Raw genomic sequence first — 17,461 nt, forward strand, 5'->3', positions numbered from 1 at the left:
CACCGAAAGGATATTGAAGTTTGATCTAATGACAAAAACCATGTCCAGAACCGTTCTTTTCAGTGCAATAATACTCATTCAGAGACTGTGTAATTGAAGAATATTCTATCAGGCTTGTCGGTGAGCATGCCTACCTTGATTGAGATACACAGAAAGTAATAGGAGAGAGCGTGTTTTCCTTTTCTGAGGAGGGCGCGTTGCAGTAGTTATCGAAGGAGGTATTTCACGAGTCGAGTATTGGTGCAGTAATTCATGCCTTTCAGCGAAATCCGTAACAAAGCGTATACCCGCACATGAACACGCTGAGAGCGTTACGGCTTGTTGCCATGGTGACGTTCATCCTTTCTAAGATGAGCTACTGTAAATCTCAAGACTACTAGTGTAAGGCAATGCCAAATCACTCGAACACGCCAGTTCTGCGCTACCTAAAAGGGTCAGCATGACCTACGTGTTAAATTTCCAAGAGGACAGAATCTTGTCTCCGATCTAACAGCGGCTTTCAAAATGCCGCGGCAGAAATTGGTTAGCTGACGGATCTACACCGCGATCCTATACTCATGACATGGAGCTCTGTAATATTTTTGACAAGGGAATTGAACAAAGAGTTCACAACTAGAGCATCGACAAGATAAAATTTGGTGCAGATAGGGCTCCACAATACTCGGTTCGATATTACCTGAGCGCAACCGAGCGATTTTTCCTGAGTAATCTTAACCCTAACTTCATCTTTGAGCAGCTGATATAATGACATTTTGCCGTTATCTTCAGTATGATTCGTTGTGATTAATTTTAACTGACAATTATCACCGAGGCATCGCCTAGGCGACACTTTGAAAATTGGAGCATATATCCCTCTAAAACAGACTGTTCACAAAAAAAGATTAAGGTCCTACCATTGGACTCATGTACTCCTGTGTAATTTTTAAATTGGACACAGAAAATTTTACTTCCTCTTGTCAAGTTCCATACTATTCTTTCAATGAAAGATATGTCTTAGGCTTATAGTTCGTGGATCACTTTCTTCGGCGTTTCTTAAAGCGACAGTCTTCCTGTATGCCCTAGTTGGCCTCAATATGTATGCTATTTAGTAGTATATGCATGTTGTCTTTGTGGAAAACTTAAATATTGGGGTACATCAATACCTACCCACCTACCTACTTACTTACCTACCTACCTACCTACACATACATACATACATACATACATACATACATACATACATACATACATACATACATACATACATACATACATGACATACATACATTCAGTGGGTCAGTCAGAGTCAGTTAGTCAGACAGACAGACAGACAGACAGACAGACAAGCATGCAGGCAGGAAGGGAAGAATGCAGTTGGTATGCTGGCCTAGGGACATGATTTCAAATAGTCAGCTGGATTGACTAATTCATCGATAAATACAAAAGCAGTTGAATAGACGAACAGATATGGTTTCTTTATGTTCTTTCTGAGATTGAATTATATTTGTGAAAAGCTTAACGTGCAAAGATACATTTTCTGCCTACCAGGGCATAGTATGATATTAACGCCGTCTCTGTAAACCCAACGGCACATGTGCTGACCTGAAAAACATCTTAAGTATCCCGAGGTGTAATAATTGTTCCTATGCTAGGCGATAACATAGAAAATATCATAAAGATGCACTCGTTTTTAAATGTCAACAGTATTCTCAGAACGCGCCGTGGGCTTGGAGAAGGCGCGCTATTCTACTCACATGAAGTGAACGCCCGCATGTTGCGTGTCTAACATTTCATCTCTTTTTTTATCTGAAAGTAACAACTGTGACAGCATGCAGGATTCGAATTACAGCAGTCTTTTCTCTGCGGTGAATTTTACGCTTTGCTCGAATTTCCGTATGCTATCGTCTTTCTCGTTGAAGAAGCTTACATTTCTATCGCAGAACAGATTATTGCTGACACACGCCTCGCTCGGTCAACGTAAGACCGTCGACCGCTTGAGTTAACTTTGCTGTAGTTTTATAAGTGTTTCACAGGAATAGATCTCGTTGACAGCCATCACAACCGACCCAAGCAAATGAAGATGACTGTTCGTCTCTTAATTCTGCAATTTTCTGGGATTCTATTTCCGCTAGTCTCTTTCAATCGCATCACTCATATTGCTTTGATTTATGTACCGTGACATCGTACCCAAAGCACGGTGTGTTTTTTTCGTGGATTATTCATGAATTGTGAATCGGAAAATATTGTGCACACGAACTTTCTGTTGTATTTCGTCTCGTAGTAAATATTTACTCTCTCTCTCTCTCTCTCTCTCTCTCTCTCTCTCTCTCTCTCTCTCTCTCTCTCTCGCATACTTTCGCAATCAAGTGATTAACTTTTAACTTCAAATACAAAAATATCCCCATAATGGCACTTTATACTTCTGACAAACGGACTAAGTGCCAAAAATTAACATTTCCCACACGTCCTGTTTAAATAAAGTGTTTCATCGATTGGGCGTAGCGTGTCTCGCATTTAAACGAAAAAAAAAAACAGGATCCGGCATCCGTTCAAATAACAGCACAAGTCTGAGTTACACATTACTCGCTCTTGCCAACATTTCATCAAATACAGCAAAACATGTGTCTTGATCTTACGGGTGGAGTTTAAAAAAAACATAAAGAAGCCGCCATCACGAGCTTTTTAACTATTGATTCAGCATCCAAAATGTCAGTTAATGCTGCGAGTACAGGTATCGATCAAATGGGTCCTCAGCGCTGACAAATAGTGGGCGATGGTATTAGTACTTGCAGCCCTTGATTTGTAGTCGAGGATTGATTTCTGTAAAGGATCAAGGATTGATTTCTGTAAATCTTATTTTCATTAAAGGCCAGTCAGTTTTACCGAGTAGGTCAGCGCTCATTATTAACCAATAAACTGCGTAAAGTGCGGTGGGATGAACTTTGACCCTCACTATATATGGCTACATCATTTGAGGTCCTGATTGATGTTAGGAACATGTCCTAATAGAAGCAAATGTCACAAAAACCCCAAGCGCCATTGTTACTTTCGGGTATATCAAACAGGATATTTCCAGTGGAAATTCTTTGGCAACTTTCACTTCCTAACGCTTTTCGCCGTTTTTCTCTATAATCGTTCCAATATATTTCATTTTGTCGTTTATAGTTTGGCTTGGGTTGAAAGTCCTGACAGTGTTCGCCCCGAGTCTGTATAATTAGCTTGGCAACGATATTCCTGACGGTACCAAGCTTGGTGTCGTTGGTGACGCGGTACCTTTGTAATTAAAGACTGAACGGAAATTACATAACATCACTTCCGGTTTTCAGTGTGTGCCTGACGACCAAACCTGCATCCTCGTGCCGCCGCTTTTCATGAATAGGTTCTTTAATTAATAACGCCGACCAGTTTCGTTGTTTCGATTCGCGCCAAAAAGGTGGTTGTCGTCCACAGCAGAAGATACATCTGATTTTTGCCATAAAAAAGATTCATATCTCCTCAATTCTTTTCATGCGATTTGAATGCCTGGTTGCTTTGCCTACAGGTCTGTGAATTACTCATGCTCGGCTGACGCATGTGCATAAAGAGAAGGATATAGATTTCTTATCATTTGTCAGCGATTCACCAGTCACGGTGGCGTTGGAGAATGTAATCTTGTGGACCTGATAAGATTGTTGGAGCCAACGCTCAGAGAGAAGTCAAAGCAAGATATTCCCGTCAGCGATGTCCCAATGTTTTGATCTGTGCTGCACGGCATGCAGCAAGGACGAATATGTTCGGAAATTTGACACGATCGAACGTTATATCGTTTTTCGTTATTGTAAGTTTAAGTTCGTGAATGGAAATATTGCTCAAAATATTAATCGATGCATCACGCTGCTAACAACGCGGCCCTGATGTTACAAAACTGTTTAGATTTCCACACGCTACAACGAATCGTAAGCTGAAAATATTAGATCACTTTTTGCTCAGAAACAACCAAAGAATGACTTAAAATCGTCTCTCTTTAGCAAATATAGCTTTATAGCTGCTACAAAATTCGGGCAGTAAAATGATTGCTTAAAGGGGAAAATCGCAATCTTCCCAAATTATATCATTTACTTTTGGTTAAATTTGTACGTAAACTTATTTACGTTGTTCTGTTCACTGAAATACGTGTAATTATCAATCCGTTGTCCCTACTAACACACTGTGTATGCAGATAACATGAAAGGCACTGAAACACCAAACATCTTGTTCGGTGTCGGACTCATTCAGAAAAGAAACACGCTCACACATTGGTAAGTTTTTTCGATACTTCCTTGTTAGCACACCAATCACACATTGAAACGTTGAAAATCTGTGATCTTCTGCTCCCCTAGATTAAAATTTCTCGTCTGGATTCTGGCGAGTGCGACAGAGGGGAAAGTGTGTGTGTGTTCACGGTAGTCTGATCTATTCTAATTGGTAATCCTTGGAGGCCATCAAGTATTGCTGTCCCTGTACACAGGCAAACTTTAACGAAACGGAAGTCCCACATACACTCTCCTCTGCTTTGTAGATCTTCACAATATGGCGTGATAAAAGTCACTCGTTCCAGGATTCAAGCGACGAGAAGGAAGCCCATCATTCGCTAGATTATGATGGTCAACATTAAGGTAGTATACGCCTCGAAAATAAAGAGACTTAAACTTTCGCTCAAATTTCCCTCACGGAATCTTTCAACCATTCACTTTAAAACCCAACAATAAAAAATCGGGGTCACCGTGCAAACTTTGGTACTAGAGAAACAAAATGCCCCAAATTTACCGATATTTGACATTCAAAATGGCCGCTAGTGTATGGAAAAAAAAATAAAATTTTCGATTTAAAAAAAACTAAGACGATGAAAGTTTTTCTTACTCACAGAGCTTCAAAATGAGCCCCCACAAGTGGTGATCAGAAGAAAATAAAAAAAGTTTAAGGGTCAAAATATATGTCCCTGGTGCACATTCTACCTTGCGACAAGAATTAGTGTTCAGTTTCTGTCCCTTGCAATCTTTTCGCCAGAACATTTCCATCACACCGCGCCAAAACAAGAATGGCGGCACAACGGTAGGGGATGCCAGTTCAGTAACGATTCTCTTACCTTCCCGCCCCTGCTGCCGACTGTAAAAGATCTTGTATGTCTCTTGAGCTGCAATGTCTGCTGAACACGATCTGTCATAAAAAAGATAGAACTTCTGTTATTTTGTTACCAATTTGTACGTTCATGTCATATATATGTAATTGTAATGATGCCAACTATTTTGAGTATTTTTGTTCTCTGCATCTGTATCTTTGACGACCATTTAAGACACTGTCGCCAATTAAATCAATGTTGGGGCAGAATTTTTATTGATCGCTCTATTTCCTATAAATAGCATGTAGATTCTGTTGGCATGCTGTATACCGGGTATTTCAATATGTCTCGGAAAGTACACCATAATTTGTTGTCGCTATACTGTTATGATACTTAAAACGGCTGTGAAAGGTTACAGTTATGGATGCGCAGACGCAACAACATGGGCGTGGTGCGTTAACTTAAAAAATACATTTCTGGTAATCAAAACTGTTGCTTATAATCTCGTTATAACGTGTAGACTTCTCTGGTGTGTTAATCGATCAGATATTGGAAACATGTTTCCGCTAGTCGATTTGGACCCCATCCAAGAAGTCCTTTGCACAAATAATAATTAGAGAAGTTGAATTGAAGACGAATTATCTAGCTCTTCGTACGACTATTTTAACTGATATTAGGGTCTATAACATAACGTGCCATTTTCTGTGCCCTATGGACGAGAAAAAAGGAACGAGGTCAAATGGCTGACTACAGAAAATAAATTTGTTCCAGCAGTTAATATCATGTATTTGTTTTGAAGTGGCGGTCTGATACGTGCCCGAGAAAGCCTACGGTGAGGGGAAAATTTTGCGGGAAGAAAAGAAGTTGGATTTTTCTTGATCAAATTGGTGACACCAATAGAATTGCGAGTTAGATCTACTTGGTCTTGTGCAAGCCTGGAGCGCGTCAGCGCAATATAGGTACGACAGAAACACAAACGCACCGACCTCGAGGGAATATCGACCAGTAATTATGCCTTCTTTGTTCCGGGGTCTAGACCGCTCAAATCGCAGATCCAAAACTGGATCATTAAAGTCAGGTCTTACTTTGTGTACACGGTACCTCGTATATCTAGGGTTACCTGACATACGATGTCCGAGTGTGTTTTTCTTCAACCTTAATGAACTGACGTACGCTAAACGTGGGTATCTTTCGTCGGTCGTAATATCGACACAATAATGACATGCAAAATATCGATTAACTGTTTCACGCACATACTATAAATCAAATACGGCTAGCGCAAACAGTCCAGTCCTTTCTGTATTTGTTTTGTGATTCTGCATAAATGATAGAGCTTATCGAATCAACAACCTACAATCCTCCTAACGCCGATGACTCGCACGATTGCTTGTTGACAATCGTAAAACCCGTTCAGCGAGCGGTAAAACCCCACATATCTTTGGCAAGTTGGTCGGAATTCGTTCGTATCGCCAGGGCACCTCAAAGTTGGTATTTGGGGAGGTTAGTGTTTATCATGAAATACCCCGTATGATGAATACAGCCACAAAGTATTAGGTATTTGAATGGACTATTGGACGTATGTAACTGAACTGAATGATTTTCTAATTTTCAAATTTTACATGTACGGCTTTATCAGTACATTCTGATATCGATGGTTATTAGCATTTTAGCTGTTTTCGTGTATTAGCTTATGCCCTGTACGCCGAGTGTATTTTAGCAGGTGTGTTTATCTTGTAGGGGATAAATTAACACGAAATGATGAATTGATTTGGAATTTGGCCTTTGTACAACGAAGAATTTATCATCCAGGCGAACGGAATTCATGACGTCTTTTACGGGAAATCAATTAATCGTGTTTTAAGGCACTTTGCACCTCGGAATCGTACAACTTGAACTTAAACTTATACAGATTTCTTAACCAAGAAATGATAAAAAAAATCAGGTCACCATGGAAAATTTGGAACTAGAGGAACATATTGCCTACATTAGCCGAAATTTGAAATTCAAAATGGCTGCCGTCTCCGTGTATCACTTAGAGGGAAATGGTTAAACTTTTCGATTTTTACAAAACTAAGACGGTGAGAATTTTACTTACTTCAAGAGCTTAGAAAGGAGCCCCGCAATCGATAGACCAGAAACGAAGTGTAAAATATCTGTCCCCGAGGGGTACTCTATACCTCAATTTGGAAAACCCGAGGGAAAACATAACAAACTCTATCGAACGTAGAAGTAGGCTGAGACGAGCAAACTGCATTGTGAGTAAATAATGTTGGAGGCGTGGTACAGAAATCATCACAAAAGTGTCACATCGCGCATTTCTCGAGCTAGCCTAACAAATAAGAAAATATTGTGTTTCCCTTTGGGGTCCTCGCTCTGCCCATCCATACAAGCCGCGTCAGCTATTTTTTTTTCACATTCACTTCAAAAAAAAATTTCAATTTTGGAAAATGATCGGCGCTACCCGAGGCAAAAATGTTTATATGAATATCCGGATAGTGGGCATTTCGTAGCCATCTTTCTGCGTGTAAAAATATTAGCTCCGTCGGTAAATCTTTGTGTTTTGTTGTTTTATTACCGGTAGTCGGATCGTTTTAGCTCAAAAATAAAACCGCGTCACTGCATCATTTTTGCAGAAGACCTGGATTGAAAACAAACCAAATCGATTTTTTTCTGGCCTTAGATACGCCACAATCAGTACAACAATCGTCATACGCACTTTTAACTCTATAACTCCGCCGTACTAGGCGATACCAGCTTCCTGGCCAAGTCCCCGCATAGAATTCAGAGGTCAATCCCAACACTGGCAGTTTGATCAATGTCTTGTCCACAATGTGCTCTATATAATTATACAACAACGCCGTATTGGCAAAGTCACACCCCTGACTAGAAATCGACAAGATTCAGGCCACCAATGGGTAAAACATCATGGCCTATCGAATTGTTCGTATCATATGCTGCTTTTTTCGAATCAACTTCGACGTTTTGCGTCTGCTATCTTGTAAAACGTATCGATGCAACAATCTCCAGACCAAACGAGCGTCACTACAGTGACAAAAAATGAAACTCGACACAAAGTCGACACTAAAAGACAATTGTCCTTTCTTAGGGGCCTTTCAATAGCTACGTCAAGCAAATGGACCCCTTAGCATTGTTTATATGTAAGATTATCTGCGACGGGCCCAGTATTCCCTAGTCCCGCTAGAATGACAAACAGACAGATGTGCACAAGTTGACTAATATCCGTCGGGAAAATTTGTCACCGTGACGGCACAGGGATCAGGCCAAATAACAAACTTGACACATACCTTAGAAAAAAACACCGACCATCGTTTTTTCGCATTTTCAAAAGTTTCGTGTATTCTATGGACCTTGGCCAACAAAACTAGAATTAAAGTAGTTCCTCCGATCTACCTAGTACTCTAATTTTCCGAGTCATGTCACCAGAAACACACTTTTTATTTGGCCTTCCTAGCTCTGCCTTTACACTTTTTCAGAATCTTCGTCATTGAAGACCTTGTAATAGTATAATATTCCGGCAATGCTACAACTGACATCTAATCTTACATTTAGAGTTCTGCATCTTTTTTTGTAAGGCAAAACCCATGGGATTACTATTATGCATAATAAAAAGTTATTTTCATAGTTTTAGCCTCCGTACCAAACAACGTAATTAGAATTTTATCCTCCAAAGCTATTGTTTTTTTTTTCGAAAACAAACGCTCTCCTAAAGGGTCATGTTTGACACAGTATAAATTACCCTTTACAATGAACAAATCGAAAGAGAACAACAACCTATCAATAATTTTCTAAGTCTGGATATTTTCTTACACATTTTGTTGACTCGCTCTGGAACTTGTAAGTAAAAGGAAGATGACTCAGGCCCGATCTTCTTTTCCAAAATAAATAAATAAATAAATCAATCGATCAATCAATTAATAATCAATCAATCAATACATAAATAAATAAATAATAAAATCTCTTTGTCGGCGGGGTTTCAGAGAATACGGAAGATATGTTGAATATTCCGATCTCGAGAAAATTTTTCGATGTAAGTGTTACCTGGGTAACGGCATGTATTAAGACCTCAAATACTTATAAGAAGATTTTTTTTTTCATTTCACAGTGCTAACTCTCATTGAAATATTCAAGAATGTAAAATTTTGATGGCGGCTATGTTGACATTTTAAATAACCAGATGTCAGAAATAGCTTTGTTATAAACAGACTATACAACATACTTATTAATTGATTGATCGATTGATTTATTTATTTATTTATTTTGGAAAAGAAGATCGGGCCTGAGTCATCTTCCTTTTACTTACAAGTTCCAGAGCGAGTCAACAAAAGCTGTAAGAAAATAGCCAGACTTCGAAGAATTGTTGATGTATAGGATAAAGCCCAAGTACGAGGGCTCTTCTGGTATATAAAGTCCAACCCAACGATAAAATGTCGAGGCCGCAGGCCGAGACATTTTATCGTAGGGTTGGACTTTATATACCAGAAGAGCCCGAGTACGAGGGTTTATCCGACTTAAAAACTATCGCCCCTAACTGATATATTTTCGTTTTCAATGTGTTTATGTCAACCGTCCCCTTTGTCAATGTAACATGTTTAGGATATGAATTAAAACTTTTATTTGTGAAATAGCCTTCCAATGTAATGGAACATCCTATAAATGCCCCAGGGCACATTATATAAATGCCCTTGGGCACAGCAGATTTTGTGTTGCAGCTGGTTTCCGCTGTGTTACCAAATTTCAATATTAAAACGTACCAGATGTCCACAGAATATGACATGTTCACTTTTGATTGGACAGTACTTTACTACGGCGCTGTCATTTGTTTCTGGAATTTGGTGACCAAGGCTTTATGAGTAAATAAAACACCCTGAATTGAGCACTCTGATTGGTCAATCAACAGTAGATAGTTTTTAAGTATAGGATAAAGCCCGAGTACAAGGGCTCTTCTGGTATATAAAGTCCAACCCAATGATAAAATGTCGAGGCCGCAGGCCGAGACATTTTATCGTAGGGTTGGACTTTATATACCAGAAGAGCCCGAGTACGAGGGTTTTTCCGACTTAAAAACTATCGCCCCTAACTGATATATTTTCGTTTTTCAATGTGTCTACGTCAACCGTCCCCTTTGTCAATGTAACATGTTTAGGATATGAATTAAAACTTTTATTTGTGAAATAGCCTTCCAATGTAATGGAACATCCTATAAATGCCCTAGGGCACAGCAGATTTTGTGTTGCAGCTGGTTTCCGCTGTGTTACCAAATTTGAATATTAAAACGTACCAGATGTCTACAGAATATGACATGTTCACTTTTGATTGGACAGTACTTTACTACGACGCTGTCATTCGTTTCTGGAATTTGGTGACCAAGGCTTTACGAGTAGATAAAACACCCTGAATTGAGCACTCTGATTGGTCAATCAACAGTAGATGGTTTTTAAGGGTTGATATTCTCTGACGATTTGTTCACTGTTAAGGGTAATTTATACTATGTCAAATTTGACCCTTTAGGGCAATTGAATAGCTGTTCTTTTGTCTTCAAATTTTGCTGTGATGTTTCTTTAACCCTTTCACCGCTATGGTTTGTCCCAAATCCATTGTTTTATATGGTAAAGTTAGACCTGTACACAGGGAACTGGGGGTGAAAGGGTTAAGATAGAATGCTCCTCGGGAACAGATATTTTGACTCAAAAATTTTACAATTCTTTCCTGATCTACCACTCGTGGAGGCTCATTTCACAGCTCTGGGAGTAAGATCAATCAAATGTCTTAGTTTTTCGAAATTTATTTATTTTCCCCCCATAGAGTAAACACAGGGACGGCGGCCATATTGAATTTCAAACACCAGTGAATATCATGTAATTTGGTTCTATAGTACCAAACTTTGTATGGTGAATCCCGATTTTTGTTCTTGATTTTGCAAGAGTAAAGTTGAAATGTTCATTTAGGAAATCTTGCGCGAAAGCTGAAGTCTTCCACTATCAACGCGCGTATCACCTTAACAATTCAGGAAATACAGGACTGGGATGTGATATAACTTTATTTTCAAGATCAAAACAACTCCCTCACTCCTACGAAAAATTAGATCCTTCTATTCGGTGAATTGATTTTATATAATGGGCGACCACTTAAAAAAGAATTTCGTTACGATCTGGGTAAACACTCTGGGTGAGCAAGACAAACAGTGAGTTCATAACGACCTGGATCGACGGTTATATTTAAGTATGATTGCACAAATCGCTGAAGAGCGCCTCAGGCTCAGATTCTTCGATTTCTAAAAACACATTTTCAAAATCTTCGTCTCTGAGAAGCATTTTCATCACTCCAATGAGTCATGTGGATCCACTTTAAGCACTCAGTCGATTATTTCTTATTGCAATGACATATCTCCACCTCGCTGTACTCAACGAGTTTAGATGATAATACTAGAGAAAGGCACATATATATCAAACAAAAAAATCGGGAGAAACTGACCGCCACATACGTCAAGAATTTTCAGATATTTTTAGTTAGGGCTGACTCAGAGAATGGCAGTTTTTTTTTCAAATTTCATATATCAGTTACTTATTCTTAGAAACTTAGAAAAATAACATCAAATCCCTTTTTGTAGACAAGAATAAAATGTTGTTTCCGTCATGTACCGGCATTCATCTCTATCTTGAAGATATATTACAGTTGCATCTATCACTGTGCTATAGATATATTACTACTGCATTCTCAACTGTCCTATAGATATATTACTATTGCATTAATCACTATCCTATAGATATATTACTATTGCATTAATTACTATCCTATGGATATATTACTATTGCATTAATCACTATCCTATGGATATATTTCTATTGCATTAATCACTGCCTTATCGATATATTACAATTGCATTCATCACTATCCTATGGTATATTACTATTGCATTAATCACTGTCCTATAGATATATTACTATTGCATTCATCATTGTCCTACAGTTACATTACAATTGCATCTATCATTATCCTATAGATATATTACTGTTGCATTAATCGCGGTCTTATAGATATATATTACAATTTCATTCATCATTATCCTACAGATATATTACTATTGCATTTATCATTATCCTATAGATATATTACTGTTGCATTAATCGCGGTCTTATAGATATATATTACAATTTCATTCATCATTATCCTACAGATATATTACTATTGCATTTATCATTATCCTATAGATATATTACTATTGCATTCATCACTGTCCTATAGATACATTACAATTGCATCTATCATCATCCTAAAGATGTATTACTATTGCATCAATCACTGCCTTATCGATATATTACAATTGCATCCATCACTATCCTATGGGTATATTACTATTGCATTAATCACTGTCCTATAGATATATTACTATTGCATTCATCACTATCCTATATATACATTACAATTGCATCGATCATTATCCTATAGATATATTACTATTGCATTAATCACGGTCTTATAGATATATATTACAATTTCATTCATCATTATCCTACAGATATATTACTATTGCATTTATCATTATCCTATAGATATATTACAATTGCATTAATCACTATCCTATGGACATCTTACTATTGTATTAATCAATGCGTTATAGATATATTACTCTTGCATTCATCATTGTCCTACAGATATATTACTATTGCATTTATCATTATCCTATAGATATATTACTATTGCATTAATCACGGTCTTATAGATATATTACAATTTCATTCATCATTATCCTACAGATATATTACTATTGCATTTATCATTATCCTATAGATATATTACTATTGCATTAATCACTGTCCTATAGATACATTACAATTGCATCTATCATCATCCTATACGTATTACTATTGCATTAATCACTGCCTTATCGATATATTACAAATGCATCCATCACTATCCTATGGGTATATTACTATTGCATTAATCACTGTCATATAGATATATGACTATTGCATTCATCACTATCCTATAGATACATTACAATTGCATCTATCATTATCCTATAGATATATTACTATTGCATTAATCATGGTCTTATAGATATATATTACAATTTCATTCATCATTATCCTACAGATATATTACTATTGCATTTATCATTATCCTATAGATATATTACAATTGCATTAATCACTATCCTATGGACATCTTACTATTGTATTAATCAATGCGATATAGATATATTACTCTTGCATTCATCATTGTCCTACAGATATATTACTATTGCATTATCATTATCCTATAGATATAGTACTGTTGCATTAATCGTGGTCTTATAAATATATATTAAAATTTCATTCATCATTATCCTACAGATATATTACTATTGCATTCATCACTATCCTAAAGATATAGTAGCTGTTTATATTGAAGCGCACCCTTGGACAAGGAGATAGCTGCTATACAGATGACAAGATCAGCTGTTCGTCAAGTGTCGCTCTTCTTAACAGTGATGTTGGCAAGTTTCTTAAAGACATATGAGGACATGGGATATGTCGGGCAACACAACATAAGTCCACGCTGGCTTTTCAAAAACTATAATCTTATTGTGATTACAACAGCAAGTAGTACCACAGACAAATAGAAAGATTTTCTCTCTATTTGTCTGTGGTAATACCAATAGACGATAAACCACACGATAAGGCATTCCCCTTTCCCGTTGAATGTTGTGTTCGGTCGGAGACATTCGTGCACCACATCTAACAAGAGCCAACCGATCACCATGGCAACGACTAATTACGCTAACCTCCGACATCTGTTTCAAACGCAACCGCAAACATGAGATGGTCCTCCCCCCTATGGCAGTAAATCTAGTATAATGTGACAATGACGAAAAGAAAGATTCCATTTCAGAATCTAATCAAGTTGATCACCGAAGGGCAAATCCTACACAGTGGAGGTTTTGCCGACTGACGAACAGAGGCCTAGACCCTTAATTTCGCGTCAGCCTTAGGGTTTCAGGCGTAACCACATGCGGGATAACTATTTAATGGGTCGCCTCATTGTGAATGTTTCCACACAGGAACTCGCCTTCTCCTTATGTAAAAAAATTAATAAATATAAAGATATTGGTTGATTTTGTAAATGTCGACATGCATTGAGCTGGTTTATTAAAATATTTGAAAGAATGGTTTCTTTTAAGTTTCAAAATTACTCTTCGCAAATATAGCGGCATACGCTAAATGGTATGGATTTGAAACGTGTTTCTTACTTTAACATCGCATATATCAACATGAGACGCCAATATCACCAACAAACATCTTATCCAAATAAATGGAGCACGATGTCGACTTTAGGGGCAACATCAAAAGTTCAATATAATAAATCTAACTTAATTGCTTAAGTTTGGCCTCAGACCCCCCCCCCCTTCTAACTTAACTGACCTAAAATTGAAAAACATTGCGGACTCATACCCTGTACTTATTCTTTCAAACGACGTACCAATGTACCATTGAATTAAATAAAAATTGAAAACCTTTATAAGTAACAAAAATACGGTGACTGGATCGGTTTTAGCGTACAAAAACAGCCTTAAAAACGTAAAATTTGCCAAAAGACGTTAAATTGTTTTTGACTGCACAGAAATTAATTTGGCCAAAAACCCCCACCCCCAAACTTAAGCAATTAAGTTTTTTTTTCAAACATCGATCTTTTGACGTCGCCCCTTAAATTAAAGAGAAGTCGATCTCAATGTCCCTAGTGTTCTTCTTCTTCGATGTAAACCTAAACTAAAATACAAACATTAAAACTGTAAAGCCAACATGTCTGCGTAAGGTAAAAGTTTTACATCCAGTAAACGCTCACAAGACGTCGTCGTGACTCGTCAGATAACGTATCTGGAAAAATCTACTTCTTCAATGGCCTAATGTGTAGCATCCACTTTCAAGATGGCGACTGCTGACTCGGTGTTTATGTAAATCAGTTCATTTGTCAAAATTTGCGACGCTGGCATAACATGTCATCGTTTTGAAGCATACGTACCATTAACCTTTAACTCCCTAAAGCGTGCAACATTGTTTTTCAAAAGAAATCGAAGAAACAGCCTTGTTAAAAAACTACTAATGAGACAATAAGAGAAAAGCTCGCATGACTCCTAGCTCATACACAAATCAGACCATGGTCATATTGCAAGCTTGAGTAAATCAGCTCTGACGTTCACCCGCGGCCTAAACAATCTACGTGCGCTTTGTCCGTACATTCCTTCAAAACAGAAAGATTCTGTTTCAAATTTGCCACCGCAATGACATTAATCTTCCTTGGCTGATGACCCGTCAAACCCACTTTGAAGATGTATTGTCCGTACCTAACCTCCAATAATTGCTTTTCAATGTCAAATGGTTACGATCGCCGGGCAGGGACAAAAGTCCTATTCTGATCTGAAACCTGCAGCCTACGGCTGTGGAAGGGAAACACGGTTCTCTCGTTGTCACATCAATTTAGCTGTGTCAGTTATTACTTTCGCATTTCCTGGCGACCTATCATCTGGTGCTTGCCACTGGGGGAAAGTACTGTTCACTTCGCTGGACATTTTGAGGCCATCTGTCTTCGCAGAGACAAGAAGCAAAGTCGTATCCTTCTTTCAGCGACAACACACATGCATGCTTGCGTACATCCACCCGTCCATCCATCCATCCATCCACCCATCCATCTATACTCTGTGCAATAAAACCGAACCATCCACAAAGAGAATTGGCGTGGAGAAAGAGTTAAATGAGTCTGGTCAATCACAATGTCGTGTCAATGTCATCGCTTAAATCTTTATCTATTAATAATAAGAATAGAGAGGATCACACAGCGCTGTGTGTATGTGTCCCGATGACTAACTGACTCTTGTGATCATATGGCCCCCTAGCAAAATGGCGATTTTCTATTCCCACTGAAATGATAAGGCTCCATCAAAATCATAAGGAGATGGTTCGTTGACTCTGCAATTAACGTCATCACCTATTGTTACTACTCACTTGGGGGAGGTTTTTTAAATGATGCCGCCGAGGCTGAACATCGGAAGCTGTATCCGTATGAAATCGGTGCACACATTTAAACGCGATCAAATTACCGGATGCAAGTGCGCGCTGGGTTCGTCACATTTTAAGGCCCATAGTTACCCAATTCTTAACCCCGGGATTTTCTTGCTTTTCCTCACCGACAGGGTGAATTTATCATGTAATGTTTCTTTTTGGGTCACCTTGAGCTTCAACATAAAAATAAAAAACGCCAAAAATAAGACAGAAGGAGGAATCTCACTTTCGAAGCGACCTTCACAGGAAACACATCATATTTATTCTCTGCACGTAATTGTGCATGGAGATATGTAGATTTGCGGCCTTCAAGTTGATGTGGATCGGAGGATGGCGCAATAATTGCTCACAGTGATGGTGTACAAGTCGGTATACCGTAGATTAGGAATATTTGAAAGGGTCTTTCGATTTGCGTCGAAAGAGAACAACATTCCATGTCGGGATCACGGCAGGACGGAAATACGCTAGGTTTGACTTTATTTTTGAATTCTAGTGGAATTTTCGGAAAATGCAAAGTCTGACGAGGCATGCACAGTTTTCACGCTCTCCAAGCTGTCAGATGTCCGTGCTTCTACGAATTCTCGCCTGCCGTGACGCAATAACAGGAAAGCGCGTTATTAGATTTAGAAGAAATGAAATTATTGAGACTAATCAAAGATTTCTTGTTCAACATGAAGTCATGGGTTTTACAGATACCGAAATTTCATTTAATCGAGAATAAGGATAGTGCCCGTACTTAGTTACTAAATATAGTATACGTGCACCAGATGACATTTCAATAAACACTTACGGTTTTATCGTTTTAAGCAACTGCTGTGAACACATGTTTTGCAAGTTTTAGTTTAAATAGACGTACTTGATGCCGGCTACTCCTAAAGGGCATAATTTCATTGTGAAATGAAGCGCTATTTCCGTTCTGCGTGAGACTTTACGAGACAGTACGTGACGTTGATGTTCGCAGAACGAATTATCGAGTCATGACAAATGGTTCACCATCTTTAGAGTTGGAGAGTGCGCAAAGTCATCAAGATTCATGACCTTGTTACAAGGTTAGAGCAATTACTGATGGCCGTCGACCGACTGGTAGGCCAATTATTCAAGTCTCGTGAGATCTCGTTATGAAAGGTGGTGCACATCTTGAGCAGAGGGACCATTTAGTCACAGACATTTAAATTAAATTTCGTTCGGACACACGAGCTTGAGGACGTACTTTCATTGGTCAAAGGTTAGGATAATATAAATATAAGAAACATTGGCAAGTTTATAATATTAACATTTATAATAATACCGCCATTTTGATGACTATACTTGACCTTTGAGTCTTTAAGAGCCAACGATGGTTTGGAGA

At 38.2% G+C, this 17,461-nt stretch overlaps 1 protein-coding gene across 5 annotated transcripts in view; it reads right to left on the minus strand.

Moving 5' to 3' along the window:
* The window catches only part of LOC139127414 (high affinity cGMP-specific 3',5'-cyclic phosphodiesterase 9A-like), a 63,644-nt gene that overhangs the window by 36,785 nt on the left and 9,398 nt on the right, over positions 1–17,461 (minus strand). For all 5 annotated transcript variants that reach the window (XM_070693337.1, XM_070693335.1, XM_070693336.1 and 2 more), the window contains exon 2: positions 5,084–5,154. In XM_070693337.1, coding sequence (XP_070549438.1) covers positions 5,084–5,154 — 71 coding nt within the window. The remainder of the gene's footprint in view (positions 1–5,083; positions 5,155–17,461) is intronic.

The sequence above is a fragment of the Ptychodera flava genome, unplaced genomic scaffold, assembly GCF_041260155.1.
Source record: "Ptychodera flava strain L36383 unplaced genomic scaffold, AS_Pfla_20210202 Scaffold_31__1_contigs__length_3010019_pilon, whole genome shotgun sequence".
Classification (NCBI taxonomy): Eukaryota; Metazoa; Hemichordata; class Enteropneusta; family Ptychoderidae; genus Ptychodera; species Ptychodera flava.